This window comes from Coenobita brevimanus, chromosome 84, assembly GCF_032717465.1.
Source record: "Coenobita brevimanus isolate Jiangsu-jjx chromosome 84, ASM3271746v2, whole genome shotgun sequence".
Lineage (NCBI taxonomy): Eukaryota > Metazoa > Arthropoda > Malacostraca > Decapoda > Coenobitidae > Coenobita > Coenobita brevimanus.
Window position 1 is genome coordinate 17,564,173 of NC_137037.1, and position 18,358 is coordinate 17,582,530.

General features: G+C 41.6%; 1 protein-coding gene across 1 annotated transcript in view; it reads left to right on the forward strand.

The window, feature by feature from the left end:
• The window catches only part of LOC145410084 (uncharacterized), a 36,418-nt gene extending 19,647 nt beyond the window's left edge, over positions 1-16,771 (forward strand). The window contains exons 11-22 of the mRNA XM_080280292.1: positions 2,807-2,953; positions 5,702-5,821; positions 6,326-6,454; positions 6,646-6,786; positions 7,083-7,199; positions 10,263-10,583; positions 12,163-12,285; positions 13,064-13,177; positions 14,406-14,626; positions 15,141-15,270; positions 16,046-16,143; positions 16,652-16,771. Of these exons, the coding sequence (XP_080136418.1) occupies positions 2,807-2,953; positions 5,702-5,821; positions 6,326-6,454; positions 6,646-6,786; positions 7,083-7,199; positions 10,263-10,583; positions 12,163-12,285; positions 13,064-13,177; positions 14,406-14,626; positions 15,141-15,270; positions 16,046-16,143; positions 16,652-16,771 (1,781 nt within the window). The remainder of the gene's footprint in view (positions 1-2,806; positions 2,954-5,701; positions 5,822-6,325; positions 6,455-6,645; positions 6,787-7,082; positions 7,200-10,262; positions 10,584-12,162; positions 12,286-13,063; positions 13,178-14,405; positions 14,627-15,140; positions 15,271-16,045; positions 16,144-16,651) is intronic.
• Positions 16,772-18,358: the final 1,587 nt, after the last annotated feature.

Here is an 18,358-nt window from a genome sequence, read left to right on the forward strand (position 1 = left end):
AAGAGACGTGCATATGAAGTGTGGCTGCAGAGGAAGGATGAGATGTCATATGAAAAGTATAAGGAAAAGAGGAATTGGGCGAGAAGGGCTGTGCGTGATGCTAAAGTGGCAGCAGATGAGAGGTGGGGTAGAAGGCTGGCAGAGAATTTTCAACAGAATAAGAAAATGTTTTGGAAGGAGGTGAAAATGGTGCGAAAGGGAAAGTCCGGGAAGGAAGAACGAGTAAAAGCAGAGAATGGAAGGATGTTAATTGAGATGGATGCAGTAAGGAAGAGATGGGCAGAGTATTTTGAAAGATTGTTAAATGTAGAGGAGGAAAGGGTGGCTGAGATTGTGGTGGATGGAAGGGTGCAAGGAATAAATGTGTTGGGAGAGTTGAATGATTCTTTGATCACAAAGGAGGAAGTGAAGAAGGCAGTAAAGGAGATGAAAACAGGGAAAGCTGCAGGTATGGATGGGTGTGCTGTGGAATGCCTGAAGGGTGGTGGAGTGACTCTTGTTGACTGGTTAGTAAGATTGTTGAATGTGTGCTTTGTGAAAGGTATGGTGTCAATTGACTGGGCAAGTGCTTGTGTGGTCCCGTTGTATAAAGGCAAGGGTGATAAGTATGAATGTACTAGCATTAGGGGTATAAGTCTGTTGAGTGTTGTAGGTAAGGTGTATGGCAGAGTGTTAATTATGAGAGTTAGAGTGGGTACAGAGGGAGTGATTGGTGAGGAGCAGTGTGGCTTTAGGAGAGGGAGGCGATGCGTGGATCAGGTGTTTGCTGTGAGACAAGTGTGTGAAAAGTATTTAGCGAAAAGCAAGGGTGTGTTTTGGGCATTTATGGATTTAGAGAAAGCGTATGATAGAATTGATAGGGAGGCTTTGTGGACTGTTTTAAGATTGTATGGACTTGATGGTAGGTTACTAAAAGGAGTGAAAAGTTTTTATGTAAATAGTAGAGCATGTATAAGAGTGGGATATACCTTGAGTGATTGGTTTCCCGTGAGAGTGGGGCTGCGACAGGGATGTGTGATGTCGCCGTGGTTGTTTAATATTTACATGGATGGTGTTGTAAGGGAGGTGAATGCAAGAGTTTTAGGTGGAGGTCTGAGTCTGGTGAATGTTGATGGTGGAGAGTGGAATCTGAAGCAGCTGCTGTTTGCAGATGATACTGCACTGGTGGCTGATTCAGAGGAGAGATTGAGACAGTTGGTAGAGGAGTTTGGAAGGGTGTGTGAAAGGAGGAAATTGAAAGTAAATGAGAATAAGAGTAAAGTGATGAAGTGTACGAGGTTGGTAGATGGTAGGGGGATGAATATAGTTTTGAATGGCGAGTTGCTTGAGGAGGTAGAGTGTTTTAAATATCTAGGGTAACATGTTGCTGTGGATGGAAGAATAGATGCAGAAGTGAAGTTTAGAATAAATGAAGTAGGAAAGGTGCTGGGAACAATGAAAAAAATGTTTAGATGTCGTTTGGTTAGAATGCATGTAAAGAGAAGGCTGTATGAGGGTGTTGTGGTACCAACTGCATTATATGGGACTGAAACATGGAATATGGCTGTAGCAGAGAGGAAAAGTTTGAATGTAATGGAGATGAGGTGTCTGAGTAGTATGTGTGGAGTGACGTGTATGGATCGAGTGTGGAATGATGAAGTGCGAAGGAGAACTGGAGTTGTTCGGGAGATGGCTGGTAGAGTTGAGCAGAGGGTGTTGCGATGGTTTGGGCATATGGAGAGAATGGATAATGAGCAATTGGTGAAAAAGATAACTAGATCTAATGCGAGAGGTGTAAGGCTGAGGGGAAGACCACGAATAGGATGGATGGACAGTGTGAAGAGAGCACTGAATGCGAGAGGGATGCCTGTTGAGCAAGGAAGAGTGGCTGTGCATGAAAGAAAGAAATGGAGAGAAATTGTGAATGAATAAGTGATGACGCAGCCCTGAGGGGATATTCTCCTGCATTTGATCTGATCAGCTAGTCAGGTCAGGTGCGAGTAAGGGGATGGGTCTGTTATGATGTTGCAGGGGTAAAGCAGTTCTGCTGTCAGGCCCTGCTGCGGATGTCACTGATTGCATTGCGCAGTTGACCCTTGTGCGGTGTGGTGCTACGAGGATCTCTCCCTTCTCCCCTTTGGGACTAAGATGCGAATGAATGTGTTTGAATGGATGAGTAAATGGGGAGTGTGTCGTCCTGCCTCGGCTACCTCCCTTTCCTTGGGGGAAGCAGCCTAGGTATACTGTAGAGATAGATAGATAGTTAATATAGTTATATTGATACTGTAGCGACCTGTAGATAATTCTAGTGAAGTTCTAGAAACCATGATAGGTTTTCTAGGTATTTTTTATTGGCTCTTGGTATTTCGAGACATTCTGGCGGTGTCTGAGAGCAAGTTTAGCGATCTTTTTCAACTTGAATTTGACCCTACAGTGGGCCTCAGAGCATCATTTCCCGATAGCGTGATGTAGGGTTGGTTTCCTGGTGCGTCAGTCTCCTCGGCCGAATGGAGTTTCAGGTAGAGTAGATAAAGGAGACGCTGGATGATGTAAAAAGATTGTGAAATAGCTAGGAAATATTTAAATCTCATTACTAGACGTTGGGGCATCCAAACGGGTCTAAATAACGGCAACATAAAGACACTAGAATGTCATCAGGTACACAGAACTTCGGATATAGCTAGAAATACCCTAAAAAATCTTACAAACATTCCAGAGTACCGACAAAAACATAGAAGGATATGATATGTCCCTGAAATATAGCGTGGGATAGATGTTGTTTCTAAACCCGATGGCAAAAGCGATCAATTAGCGCCTCTGGTTTAAGGATCCCCTCGCCTTCCTCGGGCTGGTGTGTGGGTGGCCAGGTTGGTGCTGTACATCGTCCTGGACGTTGTGGTGGCGCTGCGCAAGTTCGTGTGGGCGCGGCTGAGCAACGATAACTTGGCGATTAAGTACGGCGGCAAGTGGGCAGGTGAGATTGTGAACTTACCTTTGACACAGTGACACTTTTTTCTTTCTTTCTTTCTTTTTTTTTTTTTTGCCTCTTCGATTCATTTTTTGTTTTTTTTTTTTACTTCTTACGTGCAGTCAGTGTATCTAGCTTATACCTAAAACTTGAGGGATTAGATTCACCTTTCATGAACCTCTCAGACACTAGAGTTCCTTCCTAACTTGACTTAAATCGTCTGAAATGGCGGAGAATATACTACAAAATAATTAAGTGATCTTACTGAAGCGGTTAACCTGAGATCGGAAACGTGAAAAACAAACTCCTTTTTTTTTTTTTTTAATCATTAGCGAAGTACAGTATATAATGGGAAATTAAGAAAGACTGACCCTTCTACCTGGTTGCTAATTGCGTTCCTTGATAAACAGATAGACAGATAGAGGGACAGATAGGGATAGATGGAAAGACAGATAGATAGATGGATGGATAGATGCGAGCACAAATCACATGATCTTAGAGAGGAAAAAAATAGGCTTACATGAGACATCTTTAATCGTCGCCTTCAAGAGGAAATATAAAGTTCTGAGGATTCTTACAGAGATCTTGTGCTTGGGTGAGGATGTGCAACTTCTGTGATCAGTGTTTGGAGTCTGTGCTTTGAGACAGAGTTGTTGTTTTCATAAGAGACTCGTGATGCTTGGCGGGAACTCCTTAAAATTAGGAAACTAACCTTTGACCTTTGCGTACATTAGTCCAGGGCAACAGGGAACGTAGAAACTTAGGCTGGACATTGAATTCTTGAGAGAGAGAGATTTGAAAGTAACCAGGGCTTAATCCAGGGGCACAAAGCTGAAATCATAAAAGAAATACTGGTTTTGTAACTGAACCCATTCACAAAAGATATTATGCTCCGCCTAAGGATAGACTTGCAGTGAATGAAATGACAGCGATCACTTTGCATCCTGGTGTCAAAAGCGAGCTAGAGAGAAACTACATATCCATCAAGAAAATTTAGAATCCTCTGAGGAGTGGATAAGTATGGTAAAGGTGGATCCTATGCCAAAACGCTGAAGTGCCATTGAGCGATGATGGAGAATATTTGGAAATAGTTGTGTTCCACGTCGATCCAGGAGCTACTCCGAAAATGCCTCCAATCTGTTAAGACTGTGCAATAAAGAGAATTTTGAACAAGTGGAATGATTCACAGCCTAACATCATCAAAACTTATTGCGAGAAATTAAAAAAAAAAAATCTTCATTTTTTTTTGTATACGAGGATGACAACACACAATCCTTAGACTCAAAGCGAGAGAGGAAATGACCTGTGACGGCACAAAAGAACAACTTTCAGGGAGTATCCATGGTCTCAGCAGAAGAGTTTGGGAATGTTTGCTACGGAGAAGAGGGTTCGTTGCTTGGTGTACAGGACCTAGACACATACTCTTCAGTTAAGTCAGTTGAGATGCCTGCTAGTAGAATCCTGATCAACATCAGTCAAACTCCGGGACGAACCAGCATATCTTCCATCTCCAGGTGACATGACAAGAGGTAACGAGGGAATCATTCATTGATTCATTCATTGCCAGACGCCATGTATCCCAGACGGGGTGGCCAATGGCTTAGAGTTAATTGTTTTGCGTCTGATAATTGAAGACCAAACTCCCTTTATGTCGAGGTACGCTAGTAGATGTGAATCCACATTTCACCGTTAAAATTCTTTCTTCACCATTCAGTGCGAGCCCCTGCACTCTCATCACTCTAAGCTTTAGATTAGTCATGTGATAGATAGATTCAGTCACACTCTTGTAGTGTAGCTTCACACCAGTTTTCTGTTGAGCCAGTCGTGTTGTGGTACAACTTTATTTTATTTTAATAAGGCTGGATTCCAGTCCATGTTGGTCATATCTTATACATCCAAGTTGATGTCCTTGCCTGCAACCTCCCTCTCCCTCCTATTCGTCTTCTTGTGTCCAAAGCAACTGCCTGGAGATTCCTTCAGGAGGTGGGCATACTGATGCTGAACGTCCTACTAGCATCACCATCCATCACTATGATAGGTAACGTGGAGTGAAATATACCTACAACAATCACCCACCCTCATTCTAGGATGTAATGTGGCCGTCCCTCGTATTTGCCTGTGGTACTCAAGGCCTAATGAGAATACTCAGTAGACCTTGGGCTGCTGACAAGCCCTGCAAGACGTGTGGTGCTAACGCCCCCACGGCTGCCTCATTCTCCCATCACATCTTCACTAGCTGTCGGGTCCATGTAGACTCGACCCTCTTTTGGTGCACTTCGCTCTCGACCTCGAACTCAGGGAACAGCATTGTAATGAAGCCATGTCAAAAGGTTGTATTCTTCTTTATACTGATGAGCATATTAATATTTACTAACCTTCACTGATATTCTCCTGATGTATTTAAACTGCTGTAGCATGATGATATGTCTTTCCATTTTGTGGCAGTGTACTGCCATTTTTCAAACTATTGTGTGTGACCAGTGGTGACGAGATTTCGTAGCACTTCTTTCTTTACGATTTACTCTGCATATGCGCTGTGTTTTCTCGTTAGTTGTCGATGCATATAATCCCGATAAAAGCCACACAAGTGACACGCAAGATAATAATTAAAGAACAATATGTTAAATAAAAGGCTAAGGAAATGGAGCTAAGAAGCCTCGTCAGGGGAAAAAATGAAAAGGCGTAATATGCAAAGTAAATCGCTAAGGAAGAGGTGCAAAGAAGCCTCCTATGCCCTATTCGGTGTGTGTACAGTGGTGACGGGGTGCACGGACGGCATCGGGAAGAAGCACGCGAGGCAGCTGCCCAGACGAGGCATGAACATCTTCATCGCTCGCAACATCAACAAACTCGACAACGTAAGTCAGCTCATTAGTGAGTAGCTATTTGTGTGTGTGTGTGTGTGTGTGTGTGTGTGTGTGTGTGTGTGTGTGTGTGTGTGTGTGTGTGTGTGTGTGTGTGTGTGTGTGTGTGTGTGTGTGTGTTTCTGTGTGCTATATCCCTAAGACGGCTCCCCAAAAGCAGTTGCTTACCTATGGTCATCGGGTCTGCTCGTCCAGACAGACCAAGGTTAAGCAACAAGAAAAACTTGATTGGGTGAATCTCACAGCACCTGTAGCTATGAAATGAGCATTCTACCAAGCAGTGCATTGTTAGCTGGGTAAACAAGGAAGTGTTTTCACAAAGTCAACTGGTAATAAAGCATGAGACCTAAATATTCAGCCATGGCGAAAGATCAGATGGAACTTAATTTGAATAGAATATCTTTTTAGCTAAAATGAAAGCTATTAATGCCTCTCTTGCAATGGCATAGTAAGACGAAGCCCCATGAATCTTTCCCTGGATCCACATCTGCTCTGACATGTTATTTTCCACTAGAGGAACAGTCGCCAGGTGTGGAGACTGAGATTGTACAGGTGGACTTCAGCCACGGCAGAGATGTGTACCCGAAGATCGCTGCCCACCTCAAGGAGAAAGATATTGGCATTCTGGATAATTATTTCTACTGTAATGCAGACTACTGAATTCTAACATTAGTAACACACTGTTTTCTTCTTATTTTATACCAAAATTCATATTGTTATTTCTAGTCGGCTATACTGAGTTTTTCAATTGCAGACTTTCCTTACAACTCACTCAGTACTTCAAGGCTTCACACTGGCATCTATAGCCGCCAATATTACTCTCTTCTGTTGCAGTGAACAGTGTCGGTGTTGCTCTTTATCTACCCAAAAAGTTCATGGATGTAAGTGAAGAGGATATATGGAATCACGACAATATCAATATGGCGTCGGCGGTGGCCATGACACAGCTGGTGTTGGCCAAGATGGTGGCCAGGGGTCGGGGGTCTATATCAACATTGCCTTCGTTACCTCTTCCTGTCCAGGGCCGTATCATGGAATCTGTTCCTCGTCCAAGGTGGTGTCGAGAAGACAATTCAGCTTTTCTTATACTGCTCCGCTCATTTATGCAACATGCAACACAGACTATCAATATCACTAGGATGTAGTAGCAAAATGTAACATAAAAGTAATTACAGGCTGTGGCTATAACTGTTTCATCTTTGGTTTTCTTTTTTTTTCTTTTTTGGTGTTCGTGGACTTTTTCTCCGAGTCCTTGTCCGTGGAATGTGGAGGTACTGGCATCACCGTGCAGACCATCAGGCCGTCATACATCTCAACTAACATGACCAACTTCTCTCACTACACATCCAAAACCAGTGGGTCATCATCTAATCCTCTCTTCGTTACTCGTATGTAGTATGGATCATTTTCTGTGCTAAGAACTTATATTAATCAATAATACTCATGCAGGAAAATATTGAAAGCCATCCAGAATCTATAAACTAAAAAAAAAAAGAAAAAAGGAAGAAATCGTCGAATTAAGGTTTTTTTCAGTAAACAGTTTAAATGAAACGTTTGAGTCCACTAACATTCTCGGCTGAAAATATTTGCCGTCTTTTGGCATTAAGTTATATCCAATCTTTTGAGGAGTCTCATAAAGTTGTTAGGCTCCAGACTTGTTTTTAAAGAAAGACGTGTAATTGTTAAATAATATTGAATGAAAAAAAAGATATACGAGCGTGACATATATGTAAAATATTAGAATGAAGTTTTGATTCAAGTTATGCCAAGAGAATTATCGTCATCAGAGATCAGTCCTGCAGGTGTTACTTATCTCAAAAATAAATATTTTAAATGCAATTTTTCGTTGACGATGCTGACGGCCCTCCAGATGTTACATATATAGTTAGAAAGATAAATAGATAGACAGAAAGATAGACAGATAGATAGATTGACAGATAAACATGAATAGTGGGTGCTTGGTGATGATACTAATGCCCCTCTAGATGGTCCCTTGTCACAGTGATTATTCTAAGATAAAAGACGGAAAGAAAGCTTTAAGTTGATGTATTAACTCGGGGACACCGGGTTGTGTAGTATGAGATGGTGGGATTCTTTGGACTTGTTGATATTCTGGCATGAGGGAGAGTTAATTTGTGCCTCTGAACTCATAACTATCATCATCTTTCATTTAACCACAGCTTCTGAATTTAAGTTGTGAGAGTGGCCCAGGTCCCTCAGATGAAAACATAGAGCTGTAGAGTTTGATGTCCCCCACATACTGGCACGTTCCATCCACTTAGCCGGTTGAGTCCAGTGCCCTGCCCACCCTTGGCCACGCTGGACGTACCACGGGTTTCTGGCCACACGGCATCCTGGTAACTTTCTGTACACTTTTCACTTTATCTTGGCCTAAAATTGTCATCTCTCAATCTTGAATGCTGAGTTGTAGCAATAGATTAGCACTAGAATGTGATTCGAGTCACGAAGAAGTCTTGTGGAAAGGATACAGAGCCCTAGTATTGCCTTTTACTGTCACTGAGTAAAATAAACTGGAAAGGGGCGAAAATCTGTACCAAGTTAAGGTAAACGAAAAACAGTGTAATATATGCAGATGGATAAAGCAACCAAATTCTTAGTCATTTCCGTACGCACACCACTAAATATGATTGCAATGTATTCTTAGCTTTTTCTGTATAATTGTATGTATATAACACACGATTTAGAAAGTGTCAGTGAAGACAGATAATACTCTTCTTTAGGCATTTGTCGTGAACCATATCTTCCAACGATGGCTACGATGTGGATGGCGGACTTGTGGCATTCCGTCATACTGAAGAAGTGCAACAAGCAACAGTAGCACTCTGTTACCTCTGTTACCTACTGAAGAAGAGCAAAGAGCAGCAGTAGCACGCTGGTACCTCTGCTATCAACTGAAGAAGAACAACAAGCAACAGTAGCACTCTGTTACCACTACTACCTACTGAAAAAGGGCGACAAGCAAAAGCAGCACCTATTAACTCTACTACATGCTGAAAAAGAGCAACAAACAGCAACGGCACTGTCATCAAAACTACTGCTTATTGTTCTAGTTGGTGTTAATGTTTTTGTTGTTGTTTTTGCTGCTGCTTTTTATATTGTGGCCACAGGCTCCTCTGAACGTGAACCCGGTGGACTGCAGGCTAAAGTTACCCTTCCCCTGCCGTCCACTACATCTCTTTTCGGGAGACACGGATGGGATCTTCATATAACCGAACTGAATTTTCATATCTAAGGTGAATCTTAAATTGATTTGGTATTTTTTACGCAACAGTTATTCGAGACAATTATTCGTGTTTGCAACAAAAATCACTTGTTACTGTAAGTACAATTTTCTTTTTACTATACGCTTATTACATTAGCTTGGCCAAATTTTCCTCATTCTCTTTCTGCTTTTTTCGCTTGATTTGAGAGGAGAGCGGAAGATATTAGGCTACCATGGCTTTTCATCCTTTTTCACAGAGTTTCTTCGTCACTGGCATCATACAGTATTCTAGTGCTAATCTATTTTTACAGCTGACCATTTAAGATGGACAGATATCAGTTTTAGGCCAAGTTATAGTAAGATAAGTATGATTAGTTGTTATATATGGTGTAACTTTTTTTCTTTGCAACCTAAATACAGAGTTCATTGTAATTACTTTCTCACTCCCACACAAAATACAGCATTATTTTCAATAGGTTTCTTTTTTATGTCCATCACTTTTAACATTTTTTATTTTGTGCCTATTTGCAATCAGATAAAAAATGGTTGGTTATGCTATAGGGTAAAAGATAAAATTGTGTGTGTGTGTGTGTGTGTGTGTGTGTGTGTGTGTTTGTGTGTGTGTGTGTTTGTGTGTGTGTGTGTGTGTGTGTGTGTGTGTGTGAGGGACTGGGTGGCTGGATGTGTGCCAACATCAATGCATTAATTTGTTTCTCAAAGTCCGGGGGTTCATAAGATTCAGTTTATGCATGTGAAGTTGTTTAATAACATGCCCATCCATTGTTGCTGACATTTTATTATTTTTATGTCCTAAATATTTGATTATTTTCTAGCACAGTTTTAGTCCACTATCATAATTGTTAGCGCACCCTGCTAAAAACTATTATCTATCATAGTTCATAGTTTTTTATTTTTTATTTTTATTTAAGGGGTCGATTTTCTTACCCCGTTAGAAGAAGCCATGTCTGACTCTCTGGCTAATTATCAGAAGCAGAAAATATATGAGTTTCAATTCCCTTTGTAGCTGTAGTAAGATAGACATATAAAGTGACGCAGTGATTTATACAAGTGTGTGTGTGTGTGTGTGTGTGTGTGTGTGTGTGTGTGTGTGTGTGTGTGTGTGTGTGTGTGTGTGTGTGTGTGTGTGTGTCTGTGTGTGTGTACACAGAGAAAGACATAAGTACATAGGTAGAATGATACAAACTACCAAATCACACATATATGTCAGAAGTGTGTGGAGAAAGATCAAGTTACAGCTCAGATAAGCTCATGATTGTCGTGGGCGGTCCTTCTTGCCTTGTCATGCTGAGATGCAAGGATATTGCGTCAGTCACTGAGTGCACAGACTGGTGGACGGTCAGTTGTGGTGCAGCGTCAGTGTCCTCAGGAAGTATGGAGCTTCAGGATGTTCTTACCTTCCTCGGGCTGGTGTGGGTGGCCAGGTGGGTGCTGTACATCGTGCTGGACGTCGTGGCGGCGCTGCGAAAGTTTGTGTTGGCGCGGCTGAGCAACGACAACTTGCCTATCAAGTATGGTGGGAAATGGGCAGGTGGGTCCTGCTCAGCATATAATAATAATAATAATAATAATAATAATAATAAGATTGGATGATGCATGGATGGATGGATAACTAGGATATGGAAATAGACATTGGCAATTTCAGTAACTCACCACCTAACAAGGTATGGATAGATCTGGTGATTTCAACGCCCTTTATATGGTGAGCACTTCGAAGTGAAGAGCTGGTGTAGTTGGGCCTCCCTCGAAGAGTAAGAAACGCAATGGGTGAAAGAGAGAGCAACAAAATCCTCTCATAGCAAAAATGGCGGAGCCCAAACTACTATCGATGAACCTCCGGGGATTCTCAGAAACTACTTGCCTAAATGGGTCCAGAGTCGTTTCAGACCTGCTCCCCGACCTTGGCTATTTCCACAAATATTTGAAGTCTGTACCTTTAGCAGTTTCTGAAAATCCACGAATACATTATTTTTAAGGGCTTTTGAATGTAACAGGAAAACCAGTACTGGGAACTGGATGATACTGAGTCATATATAGCCACTACCTAGGGGACTCAGATGGGCAAGTAATGGCCCTTGACATAGCTTTGAAACTGAGCGAATACGAGCAATTTACCTTTTCGTAAGGAATGATAATAATGACAATAATAATAATAACAACAAGAAGAAGAACAACAACAACAATGATGATAATAATAATAATAATAATAATAATAACAATTATACTATTGACAAGAACAATATAACTCATAATAACAATTATACTATTGACAAGAACAATATAACTCATAATAACAATTATACTATTGACAAGAACAATATAACTCAATGCTGCTGTGATCAGTTATAAGTAAAATTGAAGAATATACTAAAACACTGTGCCAAATAGAGTCGATATGATGAATTACGTCATCCGAACATACAACACTTAACCTTTATGCAGAAAGAAAGAATCAGTAAAATTTTCCATTTTTCCAATGAAAAGGAATTGCGTTTTAAAGACTGAGTTCGTAAGCAGGGCTAAGAATTCTAGAATAACCGTTATCCTTCAATTTGAGAGTGTGTAGTCGAAAAGGTGCTGCGTGCCGGGAAAGAGAGAGAGAGAGAGAGAGAGAGAGAGAGAGAGAGAGAGAGAGAGAGAGAGAGAGAGAGATGAAGGAAGACGATAAGAGAAGTTACTAGGTCTACTCTGTTCATTTAAGCTTTTTTTTTTTGGCATTTTGTCTTAGTGACTCATTTGCCCTTTCTACACTGTGAAGTCTTTCCATCAGAACACAGAGGCATGCAGTTTCCTAGCAGGACAATTGTTACATTTAATTTGCTGAAGTGTGGTGGGATTCACGTAACACAGACCACACATTGCAAAATGGAACGAGACCTGCATACTCTCATGATAGAAATGGAAGGGAATGAGCCAGTCACTCTCTCCTCAACCCTTTCTCAACACCAAGTTTCACTGTGATAGGGGGAAACAGAATAGTGTTTATTTGTTGTAAAGCCTTTAGTGTGTGTATGACCTCTAATTACTTCTACACATGTGATGAGAACTTGAAAATGCTTATCAATATGTCGTTAGTACCTTATTCCTTACATTACTCTTTGTGTGTACAGTGGTGACGGGGTGCACGGACGGCATCGGGAAGGAGTACGCGAGGCAGCTGGCACAACGGGGCATGAATATCCTCCTTATCGCTCGCAACAAAGACAAACTGAACAACGTCAAACAGCTTATCAGTGAGTGTGTGTGTGTGTGTGTGTGTGTGTGTGTGTGTGTGTGTGTGTGTGTGTAACACCCACAAACTCAACAACGTTAAGCAGCTTATTTGTAAGTGAGTGTGTGTGTGTGTGTGTGTGTGTGTGTGTGTGTGTGTGTGTGTGTGTGTGTGTGTGTAACATCCACAAACTCAATAGTGCCAAGCAACTCATCAATAGGTCCTGAAATATTCTCTGCTTGACTGCATAACTAACAGAAAATGCTGAAAATAATGTATGTTACACTATCTTTTTTGCTTCTATAGTCGTGGCGCGCGACTCTGAGGTTAATATCGTGCCCTGGCAACCTGGCTTTCAAGCGTGCGTCTGATTTCGTGTATAACATGAGACACAAGTGATTCGTGTATATAAGTTCGTGTATAATAATATTCATGTATATTATATCCGTGCATAATGTTATGATTCGTGTAGAATATGATAAGAACTCGGACGCACTTTTGAATGGATGGTTGCCAGGGTACGATAATGACAACCTAAGACTCGTGCGCCGCAACTATAGTTACAGGATTTCCAGTGGTCTTCAGTGTATGTGACTGGCAGTAAATTCATTTAGCTTTATATGGCATTTTCTTGCAAGAACAAACTCGCACGCACACACACACACACACACACACACACACACACACACACACACACACACATGCATACGTACAGACACACACACAGTGTGTCTACACTGTATGAAAACCCGAGTATATAGTGAAGATTTTTATTTAGAAATATTTCACCACTTCACCAGGGGAAGAGTGGCCAGGTGTGGAGACGGAGATTGTACAGGTGGACTTCAGCCACGGCAGAGTTATTTACCAGGATATAGCCCGCCACGTGGAGGGCAAGAACGTCGGCATCCTGGGTGAGACCAAGGACTTGTTGGCAAAGGAGAATTCGTAGTGTCTGAGTGCCTGTTCTTTAGCGATTTTTGTTCCGTATTCCATCTTGCTGTTTTCTTGTATATAATGTATATGTCTTTCATTTCGACTTGACTTGGATCACTACCAATAGTAAGAGACTTTTAAAAGTGCAATGTGTAAATTAATCGCTGGGGAAATGGCGCTGCGACATCTCAGAAGAAAACTACAAATTTATTTAAAACACCCTCAACTAACAAACATAAAAATTATCCTGTGTCACCCTTTGCTTTATCCTTTTCACTCCAAGACGCATTTTTTCCACCTCCAACCTGTTTTATGTAGTTTGGGGAAAGACATGGGGTTATGAAGGGGTTAACTGAGATTGCTGATAACCCGTCCCCATAAACGGTCTGAGGGCAGCAAGAATGAAATGAAAAAATTAGGTACTCCGATTTAAGAGAGTTGACACACAAACAGACGTACATTCATTACCTTCAGTAAAACCGCTCCTTCTTGCCAGTAACCTCAAATTCACATACACGTCCCCCATTTCTTCCTTACTTCCTCCAATGAGCTTCCAAATTCCTTGTTTCACTATTCTCTACCCCGTCTTCGTTAGCTAGCATTCCAATGAAACATTTTCTGCTTTTTTTTTTCACATTTTTTTGAGTTCATTTCTTCCTAATTCTTTAACGTTCTTTGTTTTTCTGTCTTTTGTTTAATTTATTTACTGCATCTTATTATTTTTCTTTTACTTTTTGAGTTTATATTCTTTCTTTTTCAGCAGCCTCTTAAATCTTTTTCGCCTAGAATTCGTTCAACTTCCCTTTATATAATAACATCATGTGATCAAAGAATCCTTTCGTGACTTTAGAGATAGTAAAACACACACACACACACACACACACACACACACACACACACACACACACACACACACACACGTGCTTCTCTCAACAAATGCATAATCAATTCCACTTTTTTCAAAGCTCAATATCCTCTAACTATGGCACTAATAGCTACGAATAAATTGCATATATAAAATAAGAATTTCTTATTAACAACTTGTTTCCCTTTCACCGTCTCTCCCCGCCTTATCAATAACATTGGGATGGTGTTCGTTTCTCTCAAGAAGTTCGTGGTAAGATGGAAACAAATCACAAAGAATGAGACGGTACAAAGCCTCCCATGTCACCTAGAAATATGTCACACTGTTCATTCCCTCCCCAGTGAACAACGTTGGGATGGTTTCCGTTCCTCCCAAGAAGTTTGTGGAGTTCAGGGAGGATGAGGCGTGGGGCCACATCAACGTCAACGTGGCGTCGGTGGTGGCCATGACGCAGCTGGTGTTGCCCGGCATGCTGGCCAGAGGACGCGGCGCCATCATCAATGTCGCGTCATTAGCATCAAGCTACCCAATGCCATATTTGGGCATCTATTCCGCAACTAAGGTGGGAACACCATCGTACGTCTTATTACATAGAAATTATAAATGTCGTATGCACTGGAGCCCCCAGCATGAGACAGAATGAGCTCAGTTACCATATGAACCTCGTAAGGTAACACATGGGTAAGGATTTCATGAAGGCACAGGTTAATATTTACACAACTGTTTAGGAAATGATGCCATATCATGTCCATCAACGGACAGTCACAATGTGTTGCATACGTTTCTTAGGACTACAGTACAGAGACATCACGATCCTGCAGCAGGAGACGGCGCTGTAGTATATTGTGGCTTGATGACATGGGAGTGTAAATAGATGAGAAATGTTGTGCCATAGGGTATATGTATCGTCAAGTGTTTACTAAACCCAGTAAATATGATAATACTCAAGCACATTACAGTGTGTTCAGTGACAGATTTAATTTTTAAATGCCTGTAATAAAGCACTGTTCAGAGACAAGTTATGGCGGTAGTGGCAGATGAAACAAAATGCGACATATGTTTGCTCTCACTTTCAGGCATTTGTGGATTTCTTCTCTGAATCGCTGTCTTGGGAGCTCCGTGGATCTGGCATCACTGTGCAGACCCTCAGACCAGGCGCTGTCATTACCCAGATGACCAGCTACGCGGAACAGATGAGTAAACCAAGTAAGTCATTTCATTTTATACTGGTAATGCTGTCTGAGGGTCAGGTGGGTTAAGGAGTCCAATGTGCACATAAAGGATGAATTCTGAGGAAAGGCTGGGTTTTACTGTTCACTTAATGCCACTCAGGACAGAGCAACTGGGCACTCTCGCCTTTAATGTCTGGACTAAAAAACAAACATGTCATATAGATGGATTGGTCACTCTCTCATTAATGGATGCTAATCATGTCTAATCCTGACATGTGCTCGGTTAAAGGCAGAATTCGGTAGAGTGCACAGACTTTCACCCAAACAGTTTCATAGTATAGGATAATACGTAGTGCAAGAATATGGGATTGCTGGGGACTTCATCATACTCCAAAGTTTATCACAATCGTCATGCTGTGTTCTCCTTATTTAATAATTACACCAAGCCTGACTCTATACTTGTTATTGCTGTGGTTTAACACTGGTCTGTTTGGCCGAGCAGACCACAGGTAAACAACTGCTTCTGTGGGGCCATATACAGGTACAATACAGAACGTATACCCTGTACGGATCCGCCTCGCCCTTGTGGTAGACAGCTCCTCACAAGGTTTGGACAGGGCCGTTCCCATGGCATGGTGCAGGGAAATATGGGGACGTTTGGCTCCCGGGTGAACACTGCAGCTGCTCCAACCAGAATGCACAGTGTTACATAGTGTACGCTCCTCATCAGGGCCAGACCTCAAAGCACAGTGAAATAATTAAGACTATTTCATTGTAGAGTTTCCTAATTAACTATCGTTTATTCACAGGCTTCTTTGTGGCCACCACCAAAACCTATGTGACCAGTGCCCTGGCCACCCTCAGCCACTCTGGTCGTACCTCGGGCTACTGGCCACACGGTCTTCAGGTACGTGTGACACTGCCCTCATACGTCACATTCTTGGGAAGTACAAATAGCCTCGTCTAATGATAGGGATGTTTTCCTAGACTATAACTAACCGATTTAACTTAAAGCAAACACGTTATAGTGGGTTCATTGACACATTATTGTAGTCCCAGGTTCATTTGAAACGTGAATCCAATGGACAGTAGACTGAAGCTGCCCTTCTCCTTCAGTTCGCCATTGTCCTTTTGAGGGATTGGAAGGGAGATGTGAAGCGTTTGTATAACCAGACAGATCCACCCCCTTGTCATATTAGTGCCTCCACGTGAAGGCGTCCCGCTCCAACACATACAGCTTGAGTTAAGTGGGGTTAAGCTGCATAAGAGCTTAAGGTTGGCCAATGGGGAGACTTTTTCTTTTCTAATTCCTAAAACCAACCCAAATAAAATTGATATTTCAGGGCAAATAATAACACTTATTGGAAGCGCATATTTCCGTTGTTCTAATACATTTTTTATGTAATTTGTTCCAGGAATTTCTTGTTGATGAGATTTTCAATCGTCGCTTCTACATGTACATGATCGAATGGATGGTCCCTTCATTGATTAAAGCAGAACTGAAGCGTGTGGCAGAACAAGCCAAGAAGAAGTAGCAGAGTGAGATGGACAACACCAATCAGAAGTGGTTGAAATGGAGTTGGAATAATGTGACTTTGTGACACTTATCCTTCTGTCTTTCCTTCTTTTTCAATAACTATGCCCTGGTATGCATTTCTCTACCTCTGGGCACAGGATTTTTCTGAAGTGGCTGTCGCTATCAGCGGTTGCTACCTGTCATTGACGACACTCTTCCAAAAAGGTGTAGACATCCAGTGAAATTATTCTGCCATATGGGTTTCCAAATAAGTGACAGATATAAGATTAATATAAGTACATACCATGAACAAAAAAAAAAAGAACATTTGTAATAAAGATATGACAAGTTAAAAAAAAAAATAATGTAACATCGGTTACAACGAACCTGAAAATTTAGAAGGACGTTCCAGAAGAATGGACTGTTCAAGGTAGATGACTGAACGATTAGTTTTGCTACTTACTGTATAAATGACTGAAGAATATAACACTTTATCCAAGAAGGCATTGTTTTATATTCATGTTGAGGTTTTCTGGATAAGCATTTTTATATGTATTGAGAGAGAGAGAGAGAGAGAGAGAGAGAGAGAGAGAGAGAGAGAGAGAGAGAGAGAGAGAGAGAGAGAGGGGGGGAAGGGGGGGGGACGGGGATAAGCTGCCGTGAGGGTGTGCGAGGTAATGTGAGGGTGTGTGGAGTAGTTTCAGATTGCACATGGATCAGTGAGATAAATGCAAGATGGATATTAGGCTGAGGTAAGGACATGTGTTTGAGGTGAAATAATCAGCCATACTCTTTCTTCTCTCTCTCTCTGTCTCTGTCTCCCCTACCTCATTTGATCTTCTTTTCTCTTTTTTTCTTCATTTTCCCCTCTCTGCTCACCCGCCTCCTTCTTCCTAATTTTCTCCTTCTTTCCCTTATTTTTTTCCTCTTTCTTCATGCTTTTTTCTCTCCTCAGCAGCCTCCATCCCTCTCCTCACCACCATCCAGGTTTCCCTTATTTGCAGGAATTAATTCACAGATGACCATGGAAAATAATACAGAATGGAATAATGTTGTTTTCACTGAGACGGAATACAGAAAGAGGAAAAAACAACTCGAAAGAGGACCCTCCAAATAATCAGACTTTCATTTCGGTCATTCATGAAGCTCGAAGTAGTGTGTGAAAATAGTAAAGTTTTAATCTATGGTAATATTCACTGATTTTCGTGGTAAAGCTTTGTGTGTGTGTGTGTGTGTGTGTGTGTGTGTGTGTGTGTGTGTGTGTGTGTGTGTGTGTGTACAAAGTGCCGCAGCATCACTGGCATAGTTGGCAATTTAACGTTTTCTTCTGCTAGACATTGAAACTTTCACATCCATTTAGCGAACATTATTTACGCCGCACTATGGGGTGGTACTACTACTCTGCGGGCAGGTTGTGTTAGGAAAAATACTGCCACCGTATTCCCTGCGTGTCGTAAAAGGCGACTAAATGAGGCCGGGTGAGGGGACTAGGGACCCCCTCCTCTGTTTTTTTAGTTCCTAAAAAGAGACAGGCCAGAGAAAGGGATGGGGGATGGAGTTATCCCCGTACCCTGAAGATTGGGTCTATGAATGTGCGTAGATGTAG